The sequence below is a fragment of the Xylocopa sonorina genome, chromosome 2 (genome assembly GCF_050948175.1).
Source record: "Xylocopa sonorina isolate GNS202 chromosome 2, iyXylSono1_principal, whole genome shotgun sequence".
Classification (NCBI taxonomy): domain Eukaryota; kingdom Metazoa; phylum Arthropoda; class Insecta; order Hymenoptera; family Apidae; genus Xylocopa; species Xylocopa sonorina.
This window is the reverse complement of record NC_135194.1, coordinates 8,792,492-8,807,443: the sequence shown is the minus strand read 5'-3', so window position 1 is coordinate 8,807,443 and position 14,952 is coordinate 8,792,492. Positions and strand designations below refer to the sequence as shown.

The 14,952-nt window shown below is 45.2% G+C and overlaps 2 protein-coding genes across 5 annotated transcripts in view; both read left to right on the top strand.

The window, feature by feature from the left end:
• The window catches only part of LOC143433193 (uncharacterized), a 76,672-nt gene that overhangs the window by 46,079 nt on the left and 15,641 nt on the right, over positions 1–14,952 (top strand). Inside the window, exon 5 of one of the 4 annotated variants that reach the window (XM_076910403.1) lies at positions 1,737–3,327. The exons of the other annotated variants lie outside the window; for them this stretch is intronic. Within the exon in view, the coding sequence (XP_076766518.1) occupies positions 1,737–3,321 (1,585 nt within the window). The 3' untranslated portion in view covers positions 3,322–3,327. Of the gene's footprint in view, positions 1–1,736; positions 3,328–14,952 lie in introns of those variants that run through there. 4 annotated transcript variants of the gene reach the window in all.
• On the top strand, positions 5,651–7,590 carry LOC143433199 (uncharacterized). Its single transcript, XM_076910421.1, has 2 exons — positions 5,651–6,090; positions 6,387–7,590. Exon 2 carries the CDS (start codon positions 6,496–6,498, stop codon positions 7,441–7,443), a length of 948 nt encoding a protein of 315 aa, XP_076766536.1. The 5' UTR covers positions 5,651–6,090; positions 6,387–6,495; the 3' UTR covers positions 7,444–7,590.

The following is a 14,952-nucleotide window of genomic DNA, read 5'->3' as shown; positions in this document are numbered from 1 at the left end:
TCGTTTTCCTGTTTTAGGGAAGGACTAGACCAATTACATTGCAACTCCGTTTCGAAACCATCCGCCGCCGAAGAAACTAGAAAAGACACGGAGTCACCGCTAAAAAACGAGTCTGAAGCCCCAGCTGTCTGTGACATTTGTCAGAAACAGTTTAAAAAGAAGTATTTATTAAAGAGACACAAACTGGCGCACGAGCACCAAGACAAAAAAGAAGTATATCCGATAGAGTCTTCCTGCGCGGAGCTAGCGTCTCAGAAGCAGGAAGCTCTCTCGTGCACCACCTGCGACTTCCGTTGCAACAAACGCTCGACCATGATCGCTCACCTGGCACAAAGCCACGAGGGTTCCAACGGGAGCAAGTTCAGCGGCAAAGGGAAGTTCCCCTGCATCATCTGCGGCTTGATCTGCTCTCGAAAGGAGACGCTGAGGTCCCACTTCGTGCGCAAACACACGCAGCGTTACGAGTTCTCTTGCGAGCAGTGCGGCAAAGCGTTCAAGATCAAAGGCGATCTGACCACTCACACGAGGTTGAATCACCGCGAGCCGCCAGTTATGTGCGACGTGTGCGGTAAAACCTGTCGAAACAGCCACAGCCTGTACACCCATCAGAAACATGCCCACTACAAAGCGAAGTACGAGTGTCCGGTGTGCCGTAGGAGATTGGTGACCAAAGAGAACCTGGACCAGCACGTGCTGACTCAGCACGAGAAGAAGGAGAAGTCTGTCTGCGAGGAGTGCGGGAAGACGTTCTTCGAGAACCACGATTTCAGGAAACACATGAGAATACACACTGGGGATAAACCGTACAGCTGTTCCGTGTGCGCCAGAGCGTTCACCACGCACAGTAGTTTAAGCCAGCATTTGCTGTTGCACACGGGGGAGAGGATATACGTGTGCGACGTATGCGGGAAGTCGTTCGCACAGAAGGCTGGACTTATATGCCACAGGAAGATACACTCTGGGATCTTACCTCCTCTTCCTGTGATGCACATCGATCACATTCTGAAGGAGTTCATGAAGAAATAAAGGGACTTAGTTCCTTGGCAGCTTCGTATTCGATTTTGGAAAGAGTTTATTATTTTCTTTGATTGTTTTTGTATTGTAAATTGCATTGAGGCCTTGAAGGAATCCGGGAAGAGATTAAAGAGGTTTCCAGTACTGTTTAATGATCTGATATTATCACCCATAAATCTATGGACTATCGAATTGTTTCAACGCATTGATTGTATTAAATAATTTTAAATGATTGTATTAAATTTAAGGTGGTAGGACAGTCCGAGCGTTCTACAGAGTTTATCGTCTTCCCAGCGAGAATATTTTTACAGAAAATGCTCAATATCTTGTACTTCCTTACGTGCTCGAAGCTTTTGTAACATTCAGCTCGCGTGCTCGAAATAAAGTATTATTTTCCCAACGACGATAGCACCTCACACCAGTCCTACCGCGTTTCGCCCTGATCTTTCAGTCTCGAGTGTATTTCTCCACTGATCCCCGAGTAACGTCTAAGCGAGACCATCAGTCCACCCTCTCCTGAATCGTAGTTGCTTCGCATACGAGCATCCTGCGCTAACTGTTCTTCATTTGACGTGCTAACAGCCGCGCGACGACGCTCGTCCGATCCGGCCCGCGCGTGAACCGCGGGCCACACGTACCATAAGAACGAACGAACTCGCTTGAAAGCTTGCTGACCGACAAGCGTCCGGGGTAGCGTGTTAATAACGTCGTTGATGTTTCAGGTACGAGCTCGACAGCCTCCATTCACGCGGTCTCTTTATCTTCGACAAGGAATCGGTCGTGATGAAAAAATGGCAGATCCTGGAGTTCGACGGAAAGCCGTATTACGCGTTTGTACCTGAAGGCGACACGCCGTTGGCCGACGAGGACATACCCGAGCAGATAGACGAGACGGGGAACGAGGACGAGAAACAGGACCTCGTCAAGGTCGAGTGTCTCTACGGCAACGACGAGGACTTGCAGTACGATTCCAGTGACGAGAAACTGTACGAAGAAGAGCACCTTCTGAACGGGAGTTCCGAGCAGAGGGAAGAGGAGGAGGAGGATGTTAAGCCGATTATCTTGAACGGGACCATCGACGGTGAGAACGACAAGACGATAGGGGATCTGTACCAGGTGAAGGTTCAAGGTAGCATGGTCACTATAGAGAAGCTTACGTCCACGGAAGTGGAGGAGGCGAAGGAAGTGGTGGAGTACCAGCAAGAGGAACAGGAAGAACCAGAGGTGTACAACGATCAAGAACAGTTGGAGCAGGTCGATCAGGAGGATCAAGGGGATCAGGATCAGGTGGAACAGGTGGAATATCTAGAGGAGGAGATCCTAGAGTCGGTGAACAATCACACGACCCCGACGAAGACCCGTAGAAAGGTCTCTCGGAACTCGAGTGGGGCGTTGAAGTGTAAAGTCTGCTCGGAGATGTTCAGCTCGGCGATCTCCTTCAGGAAGCACGTCGCGTGGACGCACAAGAAGAAGGTGTGCATACAGGAGGACGGGGCGTACATATGCGCGGTATGCGACTACAGAACGCTGAAGAAGAGCCTGTTCGCGGCGCATTTGGAACGGAAACACGAAACGTGGTCTCGTAAACGTCCGAACAACATGCTGTTCCCGTGCGCCGCTTGCGGGTTCGTTTGCAGATCGAAGCACTCGTTGCAGTCGCACTTCATCAGGAAGCACACGGACCGATACGAGCACCAGTGCAAGTTCTGCCCGAAGAAGTTCAAGGTGAAGGGCGACCTGACCAACCACGTCCGGTTCCATCACAAAGAGAAGCCGATCAACTGCGACGTGTGCGGGAAATTGTGCCAAAACAGTGGCTCACTCTACGTGCACCAGAAATGGGCGCATTATAAGCCGAAGTACGAGTGCCACATATGCAAAAGACGCATGGTCACGCAGGAGAATCTTGATCAGCATCTGCTGACGCAGCACGAGAAGAGGGAGAAGATCGTCTGCGCCGAATGCGGGAAGACGTTCACGAAGAAGGACTCGTTCAAGAGGCACATGGCGGTGCACACTGGGTGCAAGCCACATTCCTGTTTGATTTGCAACAAACCGTTCGCGAGGAGATCCCAGCTGCGTCAACATTTGCTCATCCATACAGGGAAGAGGCCGTTCGTCTGCGACATCTGTGGCAAGGCGTTCACGCAGAAGCCCGGGCTGATTTGTCACAGAAAAACGCATCCTGGGCCGCACCCGCCGTTGCCTGTCATGCCAATCGCCGACATCGTGAAAGAGTTCACGGAAGGATACGTGCAGGAGATAAACGCCCGCGAGAACGAGGAAAGGATCGAGGAGGAGGCGTAGAATCGTTCGAGGCGTGGATTGCCTCTTCGGCCGCGTTTCTCACGCTTTAATACTTAATCGGCTATTGTTTCGATCGCGAATGAAATGTGTAAAGAATGTTGTAATTATCTTGATCGGTTTGGGGTTGCTTGATTTTATTCGCCCGTAAATATGGCGTTCGATAACAGAGAATTTTAGTAAAGGTGACCGCACGACGAAACGATGGATCGGTAATAAAAAAAGCTTCGATCGTACGGTCGTAGGTACTACTTCAGTCTGCTCGTCGTTGAAGGATAAATTGAGTTATCGTACGATATAATTAAATGTAATTGTACATTTTCCTAGGAAAATTTTGTCGTTGCATGATATTCAGAACTGACGTTTGCATGGCTGCAATTGTTTATACTTTCTCTAGGTTACAGACAAGGTCTTTATGAATTCGGGTTTATAGTTGATCGGAGGTTTAGAATATTCCATCAGAACATCACAAAAATTGATACCATTTCTAGCAGCGAAATTTTATATCTGCAAGCAGATTTTTTAGTTATGGATTGTAAACTGTAGTTGCTAATTTTCGAGCATCGATTTTGGATCACCCTGTGTCTCGATCGATAAAAATTTTTTCAATTATTTTTACGTTTAAATACCTTAGTTGGTAGACAAAATTCTTCTCAGTTACGTTTGTGTCCGTTAAAGAGTAGTTTAGGAATTACGAATGTATGCTTCAACAACGAGTAAGAGAGTGATTTTCTCATCGGAACAAGAGCAGCACGTATAATTCGCGAATCACCGAAACTCCAAAATACTTTGTTATACCATCGAGATTAATAGATCGAGGACACTTGGGCGAACGATGATTATTTTTTAGACGCATCGCGTATAATTGTAAGTTTTAAAGATATAAGATGTACAATATAATAACAGCCTTGTGTAAATTGAAGATTTACGTGAAGAAAAAGAAAGACACGAAGCAAAGGAGAACACAGGACACCCCTTCTTCAATTATCCTTTCGGTTTACCTGCAAACTCTGGAGACCATTTTCATGTTGCCTACTTTATAACCGGTTCCATTCCTGGAACGAAACAAAATCAATCTATAATTAACATTAATCATGAACGTGTAATGCGCTAACAAAGAAGAAAGTTTCCTATACTCACTCAATCGAAGATTGCAGTTGAATTATCCAAGACTCTTTAACGCGTGTTCCCAGCTAAAGTGAATCCAGGCATGTCCAAATAATTGCTCCGGCAGTGAAGCATGCACGAGAATGAAGATCTTCGTGCGCTTTATTCCTAACACGTGTATCATTAGCGTGTGAAATTAACGAGTCAACAGCCAAGGTCGTATTTAATGCAATAACGGAGTAGAGCGAGGTGACCAGCTTACTCCCGGAGCCAACGGAATGGAATTGGACTTGTCTGGAGTGAATCGTTCGCGCGTTAGAACAAAATCATGTTTCTTAAGCTCGACAGATGCTAATGACTTGGGAGGAGATTAAACCCGAGGTGGAAGCCAAAAGATCTATCCGGTCAAGGATATTTTCTTGCCAACGTTCGTGCAGACAATGACGTGTAGACGAGCCAACGCAGTAGGCTGGTGGGCAACATTTCTGAATGTCAGATCGTATCTTACGTCCATCGTGTGATCTTACGCTGTACGAAAGAAGAGAAAGAGAGGATAGTAAAGACAGACAAAGATGATATTGTACTAGATACGTTAAAAGACACCCACCCGTCAGCCAATTCCGTTATTCGATGTAACCACAGTAGACGCATAATGCTGCTATCCCTGACCGAACAGATCTCTCGCGTTTACATCAAGAAAGCGAACACCTACTCGCTTTCTGTCAGAGCTACGTGACGATGGTAGTCGACCATTTTCAATTGTCTGCGTGATATTTCGGCCAAATAAAGATAAAACGTGAACAGCGATCAATTTCATTTCGTTAGTCAGTACGGTTCACCGCGTTGCGTAAACATTTCGACAAGAATTGAGAGGAATACGGAGGGACATAACGATGCCATTCTGTTCGCGTACCAGTGAATGGCCGTTCGTCGCTGACACTATCCGCGAGAGCTAGTCTTTCTAAGAGTAACTCGTAACACAACGTACATGGCATGACACCAGCCCCTGTCTCTCTGAATCCGCGAACGCAACAAATACGTCCCCCGTGCCGCACCTGCTACCCCCTTCGACCATGTTGCTAGTGATTATCCAAGGGTATAAATGTAACAAATCGTCGAGAGAAAGAGCGTGTGACAGAGCAAGAGAGAGAAAGAGAGAGAGAGAGAGAGAAAGAGAGAGAGAGAGAGAGAGAGAGAGAGAGAAAGAGTGGAAGAGCGAGAGAGAAAACCCGCGCGGTGTAGAAAGCACGCCTACGGACGGCTATTTTTCTAAAAATCAATACCCTAGCGTTAATAACGTTCGTAACGGACACGTACACGCTGTGTATAGCTTTGAGTTTGAAATAAATATTTTTACTCAGCCCGATCTCTTCAACTACCCCGCAATGATTGTCAGCCGTGAATGAATTTAAACGGAATAAAGAGATTGTACCTTTGTTGAGTTTTGAATAAAGGAAACTGTTGTTTTAACGATCATTCCCCGCCGCCGTCGAAGAGAACGCGAACCACGATTGTGAACAGACTATAAAGTAAACCGAGAATAGTAGAATCCGCAAGATAAGTATATCTGTTCTATTAAATCATCGCGTTGTCGACGATAATAATCAGTTTTATACATTTCCAGGCTGTACTGGACTGTTACGGATCGTTTAGAAGAGCGAGCAGGTATGGTGGGCACAGATACTAGAATTTCTATGATCTCGTTTCTCAAAGAGCCTTCGGACACCACGGAACACCGATTAGGTTTAAGCGATTAACGAGTACCCAACGCGTTGTGTAAAAATTCGAGGAACGAGTCTGCAATTAATAAAATACTTGCCAAACGAAAGAAAAAATTAATTTTAGAGTTCTAGTGACGCGACGATGCCTTGCTTTCAACCATCTCTGTACTTATCGATTAAGAACTTCTTCATTTACTCGAACTCAACGGTTAACACGAGCTACGCATTTTCCTGTTTTAGGATTCTCGACCCGTTAAGCGAAGAGTTCAAGCCCGATGCGCAGTCAGACTCGCCGCTGGACTTCCCCGAGGGTTACGTGAACTGGATCGTCAAAGGAGACTTCGACGCGATGACCGCGAACCAAGATGAGAGCAACGTGAAACGATTGCGAGAAACGGACTCGAGGCTACCCCATCAAACCACCTCTGGTCAGCAATCGAAGCAGAGGAGTCGAGTTGTTCGCTTAGAATGCGACCACTGCCAACGCAAGTTCCTCAGAAAGAGCAACCTCGCGGAGCACCTGAAGAAACACAAGCACAAGTGCCCCGACTGTCCAAAGACCTTCAGGCTCCGCAGATACCTAGCCTCTCACACGGAGAAGATCCATCGGCGTCAAGTGTACGATTGCAGCGTGTGCGAGTACAAGAGCAACAACAAGGGCACCCTGAAGAACCATTACATACGCCTGCACACGACCAGCTACAACTTCGCCTGCGACACCTGCGGCAAGCAGTTCAAGATCAAGAAGGCTCTGAATCATCACGTGAAACAGAACCACAGCGACGCGCCGCCCATCGTCTGCGACGTATGTGGCCATTTCAGCAAGAACCTGCACGCGTTGAAGGCGCACATGAAGTACAGACACTACAAGCCCGAGTTCATCTGCCGGATCTGCAGGAGAGGCATGACGACTCAGGAGAACCTCGAGCAGCATCTCACCTGGCACGAGACCAGGGAGAAAGTGTTGTGCCCCACGTGCGGCAAAAGGTTCCGGGGCCGTGACCTCGACTCGCACATGCGTGTGCACACGGGTGTCAAACCCTTCCCCTGTCCCGTCTGCGGGAAATCGTTCAGACGGCAAACCGCTCAGGAGCAACACGTGCTTATTCACACGGGGAAGAGGCCGTACGTTTGCGACATCTGCGGGCAGACGTTCGCGCAGAAACCAGGATTGATTTGCCACAGGAAACGCCATCCTGGACCACTGCCGCCATTGCCCGTGGTCTCTATAAAGAACATCGTCACGGAGTTCACGAAGGAGTACACGACAAGGAACACGATTATTAAGATCGAATGAATGGATGACCTTTAACGTGCGCGGTTTCGATGCGATCGAGGATTTATGCGAAGGAAGGCTGTGAGAGGGAATTGTTTGCGGATGGATCGTTGAGAGGGCTATCAATTGCGTCCCATGAATGCATTATTCAGAAATTTGTATACTCGTAATTATCAAATTTGAGATACGTATTGATGAGTTAGTTTGCAGAGTATAGTTTTATTGTTTGTACGGAACAAGTACGAACAGTGTAGTAACTTTTTAGTTACATAACTAACTGACAATAAAATAATCTAGGAGAGTTTTTTTATATGAAATATATGTATTCTTGGAATAGTTATGAGTAGCACTGTGGAGGAAACTTTTTTTTTTAAGAGAGGATAATTTGGATCTCTCTGAAGAGTTTGACTTTACTGATTAATCGTGTTTCATAAAAATCATCACTGCGGATGCTTCTGCGAATTGTTGATAAAGATTTATATGCTGGTTTTTGAATACTTTACAGATTCTCTTTTCACTGCCGATTTTACTGGAGCTATTTTGTAATAAGAAGAAACCCGTGAATTTTTATAAGTACCATTAAGATTTTTAACAATACACCTGTGTTTCTTTATTGACGAAAGACGAATTTTATCTGTTTTCTATGAATGTTGTTTGTACTATTTACTGTACTATGAATTTTTTAATAAAATCGCAGTTAACTTTAACTAAACTCTCGTTAGAAAGTCCTTCGACTTTGATGAATATATAGAACAATACGTAAGTATGACGCAAGATTCTTATTTTTCCAGCTAAACGTGATAATCGAAAAAAAAACGTAATCGCTATACGAAAAATAATTAGAGAATATCGAATGTACACGATTTCCTTAGTCATACAAACGAATCGATCGAAATGGTATCATTTACGACTTAATACTATGAACAGTAATTGCGCAATGATTTAGATCCCTAAACGAAAGTATAACTAAATCGTGAAATGTTCATCTGCTAAACATATTTCAAGTAAGTAAGCTCTCCATATAGAAGCATTGTCAGTAACATCCAACAAGTGCCAAATCCTAACGGGGACGATTTTAATCTGTTTTAGTTCCCCGGCGATGGATCCGCTGAACGGTAGCGACGTGAACCCTTTGGACGAATCTTGCGTCCTCGCATTGGAAGACTCGTTCTCGTTGGCCAGAAAAGAACACCGCCAACAAAGGGAGAGAATCAGGAGGTTGAATTTAAAGAATCGCGTGCTACCGTCTCGTGGCTTCAAAACGAAGAGACCCGTCGAGGCCAATAAACACCGATCGAAAGCACCGATCGAGACGAAGAAACCCATTGAAACGAGATCCGCCGAAAGGAGGAGACCAAAGAGGCAAACGGAACTGTTCGAGTGCGATTTCTGCAACAAACAGTTCAACCGGAAGTCGTTCCTGGCGTCGCACATGAACCAACACAGACACAGATGCGAGTCCTGCGATCAGACATTCAGACTGCGAAAGGACTTGAAGCAGCACTCGGAACAGATCCACGGGCCGGTCCTGTTCCCGTGCAGCATCTGCGAGTACAAAAGCACCAACCGATGGACCCTGAAGGACCATTTCGTTCGCAGGCACACCAGCAGCTTCGACTATTCCTGCTCGGTTTGCGGGAAGAAGTTCAAGATCAGGAACGACATGGTGCAGCACAAAAAACAGATGCACAGCACGGCACCCCCCATTATCTGCACCGTATGCGGGTACGCGTGCAGAAGTCTGCCGTCCCTGAGGGCGCACATGAAGTACAAGCACAACAAGCCCGCGTACGAGTGCAGCCTGTGCAAACGTTGCATGACCACGCAGAACAACCTCGAGCAACACCTGTTGTGGCACAAGAGGAAGGAGAAAGTGGTGTGCCCGACCTGCGGCAAGACTTTCGGTCAGAAGAGGGATCTGGATCTTCACCTGAGGATCCACGAAGGTATCAGGCCGTACGCCTGTCCGGTTTGCGGCAAAAAGTTCCCGAGGAGGACCGCTCAGGAGCAACACATACTGATACACACCGGCCAGAGGCCGTACACATGTGATATATGCGGACAAAAGTTCGCTCAGAAACCGGGACTGATCTGTCACAGGAAGCGGCATCCAGGACCCCTGCCACCACTACCCGTGATCTCCATCAGGAAGCTTATTATGGATTTTACGCAAAATCTGAGCGACGCGACAGTGGAGAAAAAGGAGACTTAGTGGGTGAGAGTTTAGTGGATGGTCTGGGACGTTCGTCTCGACTTATTCAGACACTGGTGGTTCTGGTTCGCAAGGATGTCGCGATGTCCGAGGCTTCTGAAGTGTTCTAGGAGCTTTTGATAGTGGTTTACTTTGGAAGTGATATTTTATTGATATTGTGCAAAAGCGTTCGATTATCACGATATATTCTAGCATTTAATCCGTCGTTATTCTTATTTTATCAAAATTGTTTCCTTTTAACTCTAGAACAACCACGATTGGACACTAGTTCTGCTACACCCGCCGAGTTGATGGTTCCTTAAAAAGACACTCTACTAGTTACTATACTGTGATTTTTGTAATAAATAAAAACCCCTTTCCACTGTATCATTTTTATAAATAAATCGTAACGAAGTATGGAATCATTAGGTCCGTCTTTTTTTGACGGATTTTGGTACTCGTAGTTATGCTAGAGTCAGAGTAATGTCTTCTATAATTTGAAGTAACATTTGTAGAAGTTTGGTTGTTCCCGTGTTAAATGGAGAATTGTTGTGTTTTGTAGTCTGAATATTTTAGATGTATGCTACTCGAGAAACGCGTAAACAAATTTTTTAATCACTGAAGTATAGTCTACGTTTAGAAGCCTCTAACAAAATCATTGTTGCGTTGAATGAGAGTTTCGTATGGAAAAAGAAAATTCGTTAGAGTTTATATTACTTGAGACGTTAAAAGAGGATCCTCGATAAGGGAACTATATAAATTGCATCGTTTTAAGGAAGATCATTATTATACGTTGTTTATTTTCTTAATAGTAGATTAATAGTAGCATAATTTGTACTCATAGGGAATCTTATACAAACTTTATACAAAAAGCGAACTTTAATTACGATTATGCATTACGATGATACTATTTTTTTTCCGAACGTCGAATTATTCCACGTTGAAAATCAAACTCGAAGTTTTCTACGAAAACTAAAATACCGAACAATAATTAAATTTATAATCGTTAATGAAAGAATACATAATTCTTCTTTTGTGAAGACCGTACGGAGCTTTATGTACGTTTAATAATTAGTTATAAAATACTGAAAAAATCTTCCAAACGTTTTTTTACACAATAATTACATCTGAATTCCATGAACAGACAAATTCCTTCAAATATGTAACATTAAAAACATACATCATGTTTTCACTAAAATTTCGTTATATTCGTCTAGAAACCAAAGCGTCATCAAATGTCGGTAGGTATGAGTAAAAGTACCAATAGAAATTGATCTCGAGAAAAGTACATTCGTTATCGCAAGTAATTATTACGATAATCGCGTGTACTCATTTGTCGCGTTAACTGTTACTGTCTACTTCATGAACGGCTCTGTTTCAGGCCACGAAGAGCAACTTCGCGAGCGATTCACGAGTGCATTAAATGCGGCGCCTGTTTCTGCCACACGAGGAAGCTGGTCGAGCACCTGAAGAATCTCCACGGGATCGACAGGGCCTTCAGCTGCGACGAATGCGGCAAAACGTTCAGGAGCCCCATGAACATAGCTCGACACAAATTAATTCACACCGGTTCGAAGAGGTTCGCTTGCGACCTCTGCAGCTACAGATCGAACCAGAAATCGAACCTGGAAAATCACCGTCGACGTCACACCAAAGACTACTCGTTCAGGTGCGAGCAATGCCAAAAAGGTTTCTACTTGAGAACAGAGTACTTGGAGCACGTGAACGTTCATACACGGAAGCAGGTGTATCGATGCGACCACTGTAACAAATCCTACCCTTACAAGAAGAACCTGACCAATCACGTGAGGACACAACACGCTGGCACTCTTCCGGTGGAGTCGAGGAACGACGCGAGAAAGAGACATCCGTGCACGATCTGCCTAGAAGGTTTCACGCGCAAATCGTTCCTGGAGAGTCATCTGAAGCAACGCCACGGATTGCACGAGAAAACGAGGCACCTGTGCGACCTCTGCGGTGCAGTGCTCTCCTCGAAGAGGAGGCTGATGGTGCACAGGCGAGGTCACGTTAACGAGAAAATCGTTAGCTGCGATCTATGCGACAAACAGTTCTCCAGCAAGGAGAACCTGAGCATTCATCGTAGGGTGCACACTGGGGAGAGGCCGTACGGTTGCTCGCACTGCGATAGGAGGTTCACGCAAAGGACCTCTTTGATCTTGCATCTGAGGTACCACTCGGGCGAGAGACCGTACCAGTGCGCGGACTGCGGCAAGGGGTTCGTTTCCGGGAGTTTTCTGAGAAAACATCGCAGAATGCACGAGAAAGCTTGACTGTGATCGAGACGATGCTCTAGAGAGAAAGAGAGACGAATCGATCAGTTCGTAATTTTCTGTTACGAAACTATGTTGTTTTTTTTTAATAAAAGAATGACACCACCAGTTTGAATAGAATTTTGTACTTTATTGAGGATCGTATTTTATGTACGATTGGGCTTATGGATTTAAGTGCGCGCATTTACGAAAGCATCCTATTCCAATGTACCGATTTCAATGTTGACTTTCTTCAAGCACACGTGATGCTTTGTGTAAACGTGTATTTTTGTCAATGAAGGTTACCACGTTCCAGCCACTGGAGCGACGTTCACGACGAGCTTAACGGCTGCGAAGATTTCAGCGTCAAGAACGAGGATATTCTTCTCGATCCTGGACAGAAGTAAGTTTCCCACATATTTTGTACGATCGATACATCACTAATTAGTCAAAAATGCAAATTTCAACTGTTTAAAAGAAGTAGATGAGATAGATTTTTCAAATTTTGGTAAAACCTAATGTAAACAATATAAATCTTATCCAAGTCATCTCTCGATCGTTAGAAAGAGAGGGGTAACAATCGAGAGGTTCGCAATGACTGGCTGAAAGATAAAGAATTTGAAATTGAACTTTGCAGATACGAAGGAAACGAGAAGACGTGCGAGCTTTGCCAGGAAAAGTTTCACTTCGTAACCAGACTGGTGGCACACTTGAGGATCGTGCACGGTATCCACAGACCCTTCAAGTGTGCCACCTGCGGGAAGACGTATCCTCAGCAATTCATGCTGAACGCTCACGTGAAAAAGTCGCACACACCTAAGACGATCCCTTGCGGCCAGTGCAGTTTCATGGGGGTGAATGCCAGCGACGTGGACAGGCACTCGAAACGACACCACCGGGAAGTGAAGTTTACCTGCGAAATCTGCAGCGAGAACTTCGAGGACAAGGACTCCCTGATGACCCACACGACCATGCATAATTTTATGCAGTATCAACAGTGCAACGCATGCGGTAGCACGTTCAACGATGTGTACAGGTATGAAAGCAGCATTGTATTAAAACTAGACCATTCAGATTACGAAAGAGGTTTCTAACCAGAGAGTTCGTCTACACACGCTTCTTTTCCACACGCACAGCCTTCAGAGATGCTATCAATCTTACTAATTTTGCACAAACTCGCTCAAATAAATATCTTTTGCTTGGTAAATAACAATAAATAAAATCTTCATTAACGCAAGGATACAGGAACATCCGAGTTTCAAGTGTACTAGGATAGAAAAGAGTCATCAGAGTATTCCCTTGACTGATCTAACCGCCCCTAAACTCGCCTTTCTCAAATCATCCCCTACCGACCAACCTACTCACAACCCAGCAATTTCTCGAATTGGCGCAGTTTGAAGGAGCACAATCGCCTCTATCACTACGAGCAAACGAGCCTGACCGAGCGCGAGAAACTCGAGGAGGCCGACCCGCAGAGCATCGAGCACAAATGCGACGTCTGCGGCAAGGTGTACAAGTACAAGTCGGTCCTGAAGCAGCACAAGGTGAAGGCCCACGGCGACGTGCCCAATTACGAGAGGCGTCGATACCTGTGCGCCCTGTGCGGCAAAGAGCTGAAGACGGCCAAGGGCCTCGAGATTCACAATCGTTCGCACACCGGCGAGAAACCGTACACCTGCGAGGTGTGCGGCAAGTGTTTCGCTTGCGAAACGCTGCTCAGGACGCACAACGTGACGCACACGGGCGAGAGAAAGTATTCCTGCGACCAGTGCGGCAAAGCGTTCACGCAGAGGTCCACGCTGGTGGTTCACAAACGCTACCACACGGGTGAACGACCGTACGTTTGTCCACGATGCGGGAAAGGCTTCGTCACCAGGACCGTCTTGAACACGCACATGAAGTCCTGTCGCTGAACGGGAGTCGCAGGTCAGATGGACGTGGAAGAGATTCCTGGGGACGATACGGGCTTAATTATTGGTACCGGAAGAACGGGTCTTCTGGCTACTTAACACCGCGTGACGATGTAACGGGTCAAAGCACTGAGAGTCGTTTCTCAGATATTTCTCGTATTCGGTATTTGAATATTTGAAATTCATTCTAATAGCCCGCTGGTCTTAAGTTGGAGTGTTTCATTTTTCAAACTAATGCGATGGGTGTTTCATTATTAATCAAGTAGCAAATGAATGGAAGTCAATTAAATTTTACGCGGTGGGCTGTATTGAAGAACTTTATTCGCAAAGAATCTTAAAATAATACGCGTGAAACGGAAATTGATACGATCTTCCCGATACCGAAATGAAATTTGATTTTCAAACTGTGTCAGGATTTGTACCGATAAAAATAGCCGACGCGTATAGCACATCCAGTGTTGCTTATTTCTACTCGTCGAGCAGATTGGCACAGATCGATCGTTTAATACTGGGACATCCTCGTGCAGCTTACGGCCCTTGAGGCACTCTTAGGAAGACTCTCGTGAAATCAGGGCGATCCTTACAGACATAATCGCCATCCATCTTAGATGGAGTAACCACTGAAGCATTGAAATCGATCGTTTTAAAGAAGGGCAGCCTTTGTTGTGTTCCGAGTTCGAAGTCAACAAGTTATTGCGTGTTGTTCCCTTCTGAATATAAATTACCACTATTTTCTCTGATGAAGAAAAATAAAATTGCATTTTTCTTATGCGATCGAAGAAAAGAGTGATATAGCAGATGATGTTTGTAAAAGTTTGAAAATTTTATTATAGGTTCGCCATAACTTTTGAAATGATAAGTTTAACACTTGTGCACTGTTTGGATTAATTTGATGAATAGCAAAACTATGGCGCTTATTAACTTTTTTTTTAATTTTGTGAAGAATATACTTTATATATTAACCGTAAAATTATCGGGTCCTGAAATAATTTTTTACAATTCTTTAAAACATACGTTACATTGTTTGGCTCGCGAGCAACCTTGTTCGATACTGTTCTTGACCGTTCCGACAGCACACAATGGTTAAACGCGCAGAGCTAGCAGCTTTGCTGGCCTCTGCAGTAATAAAGCCGTCCTTGATACTATTTAGTATTAAAAT